Here is a 5,482-nt window from a genome sequence, read left to right as displayed (position 1 = left end):
GGGGATGCACGGGGGGCTGCCAGAAGGGGCTGGAGGATGATGGGGATGGGCTAGGGGGTGCTGGGGATGGATGGGGGTCAGTGCTGGGGAAGAACTGGGGGGTGCTGGTGATGGACTGGGGTGTACCAGGATGGGCTGAGGGATGCTGGGGATGGACTGGGAAAGGATGGGGATGGGCTGGGGGATGCCAGAAGGGGCTGGAGGAGGCCAGAAGAGGCTGGAGGATGCTGGGGATGGACTGGGAGATGCTGGCAACGGACTGAGAGATGCTGGTGATGGATGGGGGGTAGTGGTGCTGGGGGTGGAGTGAAGGTGTGCCAGGGAGAAACTGGAGGGTGCTGGGTATGGGCTGGGGTGTACCAGGATGGGCTGAGGGATGCTGGGGATGGACTGGGAAATGATGGGGATGGGCTGGGGGATGCCAGAAGGGGCTGGAGGAGGCCAGAAGAGGCTGGAGGATGCTGGGGATGGACTGGGAGATGTCAGGTGGGGCTGGGGGGTGCCAGAAGGGGCTGGAGGATGATGGGCATGGACTGGGGGGTGCTGGGGATGGACTAGGGGGTGGTGGGAATGGGCTGGAGTGCACCAGGAGGGGCTGGGGGTGCTGGGGGGCACTGGGAATGCTGGGGAGGAACTGGGGGTTGCTGGGGATGGGCTGAGGTGTGCCTGGAGGGGCTGGGGGATGCCAGGAGCAGCTAGGGGATTCCTTGGATGGGAGCGAGATGCCAGACTGGAACAGGGAGGTCGTCTCTGCTGGAGCCAAAAAAGTGTCCCAGCATCGGTCGCATCCAAACTGGTTCCTCTTGAGGCTGTTAATGGTTCTCCTTGGGGCTGGGAAGCCAAGGCGAGAGGGCTCAGGGCGGGCACAGGGACCCACAGCCGTCCGCGAGTGGGATGCTGTTTGGAGCACGACGTGGGGAAGGAGAAGAAAGCACAAACCAGAGAGGTTTGTTGGTGAGGAGGGGCTGAGCGGAGATGCTCAGGGCTGAACCCGCTTTCCCAAAACCCTCGGAGAGATGCTGCCATCCCACCCCTAGAAAAGGCAGCGGGATAATATTTCTCCCTCCCCACTGGGTGCCCCAGGGAAATTCCTGGGTACCGGGGAGGTGGCACTGGGGCACCAGGGTCTCCTTTAGCATCTCTGAGTGCCGGTCAGAGCTCAGCACCCAAAAACCACTCTCTGGGCAGGACAGAGCCAGGGGCACGCAGGAGAGTCTCCGTCTCCCCGGCTGCTCCCTGGCAGGACGTGCGTGCCGGTGTTTTGCCGCCGAGCATCACTTGTTGCAGGTTCGCAGGATGGCTCATAAAACCACCTAAGCTCCTGTAAAACCGTATTAACTTTAGGCTGAGACTTTAGAAACGTAACGGGTGTAATGGGATTTTTCCCGGTGGCATTAGCAGCATGGAGCGGTAATGTAACGCGATGTCAGCGGAGTAGGATGATATTTTGTAGTCTTTGCACGTGAAATGGGCACGCGGAGCAGCTTGGGTTGGGCGTTCTGTGGGTTTGGAGACGCTGCTGGGTTCTTGCACGCCTGGATGTAATTTTCAGGTTCTGGAGCGCTGCCGGCGGGAGCAAGTACAGAGACAAGGGGGGTTATTTGTATTTCTTTGGTGCATTCTGGAAAACTAATAAGCAGCTTTAGGTGGGGTGGCAGGACATCAGCAGAGTGGCATTGTCAGCAGGAGTGTGACAGGAGTGGGATCTGTCCCGCTTGCAGCTGCTAAACCGCATTCGATGGAGCTGCATCCGCGGAGCCGGGCTCTCCCGCAAGAGCTCTGTGCCCCTGCAGCCGCCAGCATCCCCCGTAGGGTCCAGGTGCCCCGAGGCAGGAGACCTGTCCCCTGCTTTGGCTTTGCAAAAATCCCCGCGGAGGCTTTTGGGGCCACGTTTTACCCCATTCTGCAAGACAAAGCGCGGGGAGCGGGGCGATGCCTGGCTGCGGACGCTGGCGCTCGGCACCGGCAGGACATGGTACCCGGCTACCACCGCCGCGAGTGATGCTGGTCCACCGCAGCTCTGTCCTGTGCCTGTTGGCGGTGGCTGCGGCGTGTCCCCAAGGCCACGCAGAGACCTCCATCCCCATCGCAAGCCAGAGGGGAGGAGAGAGCATCCCAGCTGCCGGAGATGCCGAAACCAGGCAGGGAAACCCATCCTCCCGCGGTGTGCCCAGTACTCTGCCACATCCCCGGGCAGCTGTGTCGAGCGGCTCCCACAGCCTCTTTGCTTATTCCTATCCAGAAAATGCCGCAGCCTCTTTTCTCCCTGCTTTTTAAAGCCCAGTTAATCACCGGCAGGCTCCTCAAAGTGCTTAAGCGTCCCGGGATGTGGCAGGGCTGGCGCGGGGGTCTGCGCCGGGGCTGTGGTTGAGGGATGCTCGCCGTGAAAGCCGCTGAGGTTTCTCGCGCTGTGGATGTGCTTGAAAGCAGAACAAGGCCAGATTTTTTCGTTATTCTGTTTGAAATGTTGTTTTCTGCTTCCCCGGTGCACGTCAGAGCGTAGCACAGGTTGGTTTGTGGCTTCTGGGAGAGAGACCCACCGGTGGGCAAAACCCATCCATCAGCCTGGCTGGAAGAGGGGAAAACACACTAAAAACATCATTTTTGGGGGACCGTTTTCCCAGTGGTGCAAGGACGGGAGGGACTTCTTTCTCCCAGGGCCTTTCCGAAGGTTGGAAGTGATTTCTGGGGTGCGGAGTGGTGGGATGCAGTGGTGGCAGGGATGCACTCCGGCAGCGCCTGCACGTGAGCGCGCGATGCTCGCCTGCATCCCTGCCACCGCCTTCTCCTTCGGGATGCTAAATATATCCTGAGCCGGGGCGGGGAAGCAGGGACGGCCGTTGTGTCTGTGCCGGTGGATATCTGCTGCTTTCTTTCCCGTTGGTGCTAATTCCGTGGCGTTTCCATGAATGATAGTGGAGGTGGTTTGCAAAGGAGGAGGAGAACCTGAGCAGCCCTTGCTCCTGGGCGGCCAGGGCATCGCTTGCACTTCATATAGAAGATATAATGCCTTCATTTAAATTCCTTTTTTTTTTTTTTTTTAAAAAAAGAAAGTAAATAGGAGTGGATTTTTATTTTTTTTTTAATTTTTAAAACCAACTTATATCAGACAATGGGACAACTTTCCTAAGCCAGATTTAATGCAGTTAATTTACACTTTTTAAAAGCCTTTGGACGTGGTGTGTTTGTGGACGAGCCCGTAGACCGAGCCCTGCCCTGGCTGACACCGCTGCCGGGCCGGGCTCGGTCTTTGAACCTCGCTCTGCTGCTGCTCATTCCTTATTTCCACTTTTTCAATACTTCCCTCGGTTTCTCAAAGCTGACAAAGCAGTTTGGATAACAGAAAGCAACCAGGGCTCAGGTGATAAAGGTGTTTTGTTTTTTCCCTGAGCTTTCGTTGTTTGGTAATGAACCTTTAGGGATTAATTGGCTAAATCGCAACTAAGAGAGATGATGCACTAAAGTTTTTTTTTTTTTAAAAAAAAAAAACAACTGAGAAAATGAATAAACGATGCAGAGTGTGATGGTTTAAATAGGCCTGAGCAGATGTGGTGAGGAGCCTTCGCGGGCAGAGATGCTGCGGCTCCGTGCGTGGCCGAGGAGGGTCTGGAGTGGGATCGTGTCTCCTCCTGCATCCCCCCGCTTAGCAAAGGTGGCGGATGACACGAGCTCTGGAGCGGTAAATCCGGCTCCGAGGAGCAGCGGGGAGGGAGGGTTGCGGCGAAGCCCTGGGCAGCAGCTGCCGCCGCGGATTCGGTCGGCTGCGTTGGACCGAAGAGGCTCAGTCGTGCAGACGGGTTGTGTCCTTGAAATCCGCAGCGCTGAGGGTGCACCGGAGCCCGGCACGGCCTTGGGACCTGCTTTCATGCCTAGACACACCGCCTCCCCCTGCAGCACCACCCGCATCCTCCTGGGAATTTAGCATCCCTGTTTTCCTGGGGATAATGGAAAAATAAAGGGGAGATGAGGGGAGAACCCTAAATTGGTGTGGGATGTGCCATGCTCATAGCGAGCTGTGAGGATGCTCCATCCTTTGCTTATTTAGGAGATGAGGCGATGGCTGGCGGGACCGGAGAGCCATAAATCATCGGCAGCATCCCGATGGAAAAGCACGTTCGGCCGCGGCTGGTACCGCAGCGTGCAGCCCCGGCGCTGCCGCCTGCGCCGGACCCTTCGCCAGCGCTTTATGTTCTTTCTTGTCTTGCAGGGCTGAGAAGACGGAGGTTTTGAGCGAAGATCTCCTGCAGGTGAGGTCCTCTGCAGCCGGTCCAGCCCATGCCCAGGGTGCCCGTGGGTGCCCACACACCCACCCGTGGGCGCCGGATGCGGCAGCAGCTCAGTGCCGGTCGGTGCCGCGGTGTCCCACGGCGATAAGATGGGCTGGGAGGAGGCGGAGGGGGTTGGGAGCGTGGGAAGCGGCATCACCTCCCTCCCGCGTGCCCTCCCAGCCCTTTCCCAGCCTGGTTTTCAGGTCAGCTGGAATCGGATCCAGTCTTGTCCGCGCCAGGACGGCAACGCGATACAGCCAGCTGGATGGCGGGCGCTTGCCTCTGCCCTCTCTGGGGACGGGACGGGTGACAGCAGGGGACAATCCCCAAAGCCGATGGGTTGGGCGACTTCAGCAAAACAGCCCGAGGCAAAAAAACCTCCCGCGGTGCCATGGAACATGGGCTGTGATGTTCGGGTCACGGTCTCTCGGGGACATCTCATCTTGGTGCTTCTCGATCCGGCAGAGGGGCTTCCCGCGCGCCCTGGGGCCGGGGGGAGGCGGCGGAGGAAGTGCCAGCAAAGCCACATGAGTCCACAGATCCGTCACTGAATCCCTGAGGTTTCTAACTCACACGTTCTCTAAATCCCGGCTGGTAACTCGGGCGCTGATGATGAGCAGAACGGCTGTCGGTGGGGATGCTCACCGCTCCTCCTCCTCCGCGGCACGGGCAGCCCCGGCCGTCAGCCAGCCCGGCGGCTCTCGGATGCGCTTCAAAACCTCTTTTTTGGGGGTAAGGTGGTGTATTTATACCTTCCACCTTGGGAATTTGGTCTGTGCCGTTGCCGTCAGGTAGCGGATTCCGCAGGAAGAGCCAGAGGAGCGGTGCGCGAGGATGCCGGTGGCAGGAGGCGGCGACCTGCAGGTGACAGTGGCTGCAGGGTGACCTTTAGCTCTCGCGGGCCACCGTGGCCTGCCTACGTGTTGCCCTCGCTCGGACCTGATGACGCTGCTCCCTGCACGCATCAGGCTTTAGCGAGAGCCATGGGTCAGCCGAAAACCTGAGCAGGGTTCGGGGCGAGCCCTCACTGAAAGGGTACGGCCAAACTGCGCTGGAAGAGGGTGAGATGAAGCTGGTTGCAAACGTCCCAGAGGGCAGCCGCCCGCGTCCCTCGGTCCTTCCCACCTCCTCTTGCTGCTTTACCGGGGATTTAGCAACCGGTTCCGTGGCGGCTGGGGCCAGCCTGACCTGGGCAGGGAGGGGGTGGTGGTGGT

At 59.2% G+C, this 5,482-nt stretch overlaps 2 protein-coding genes across 2 annotated transcripts in view; one reads left to right on the top strand and one right to left on the bottom strand.

The window, feature by feature from the left end:
• LOC104281957 (mulatexin-like) overlaps positions 1–1,139 on the bottom strand; it is a 1,657-nt gene extending 518 nt beyond the window's left edge. The window contains exon 1 of the mRNA XM_009880021.1: positions 1,100–1,139. Coding sequence (XP_009878323.1) covers positions 1,100–1,139 — 40 coding nt within the window. The remainder of the gene's footprint in view (positions 1–1,099) is intronic.
• Positions 1,140–4,048: 2,909 nt separating this feature from the next.
• Positions 4,049–5,482, top strand: part of ARHGAP44 (Rho GTPase activating protein 44) — a 16,905-nt gene continuing 15,471 nt past the window's right edge. The window contains exons 1-2 of the mRNA XM_009880020.1: positions 4,049–4,128; positions 4,208–4,247. Of these exons, the coding sequence (XP_009878322.1) occupies positions 4,049–4,128; positions 4,208–4,247 (120 nt within the window). The remainder of the gene's footprint in view (positions 4,129–4,207; positions 4,248–5,482) is intronic.

This window comes from Charadrius vociferus, unplaced genomic scaffold (assembly GCF_000708025.1).
Source record: "Charadrius vociferus isolate BGI_N301 unplaced genomic scaffold, ASM70802v2 scaffold532, whole genome shotgun sequence".
NCBI classification, from domain to species: Eukaryota; Metazoa; Chordata; class Aves; order Charadriiformes; family Charadriidae; genus Charadrius; species Charadrius vociferus.
The sequence above is the reverse complement of the archived record's forward strand: the minus strand, read 5'-3'. Positions and strand labels throughout refer to the sequence as shown.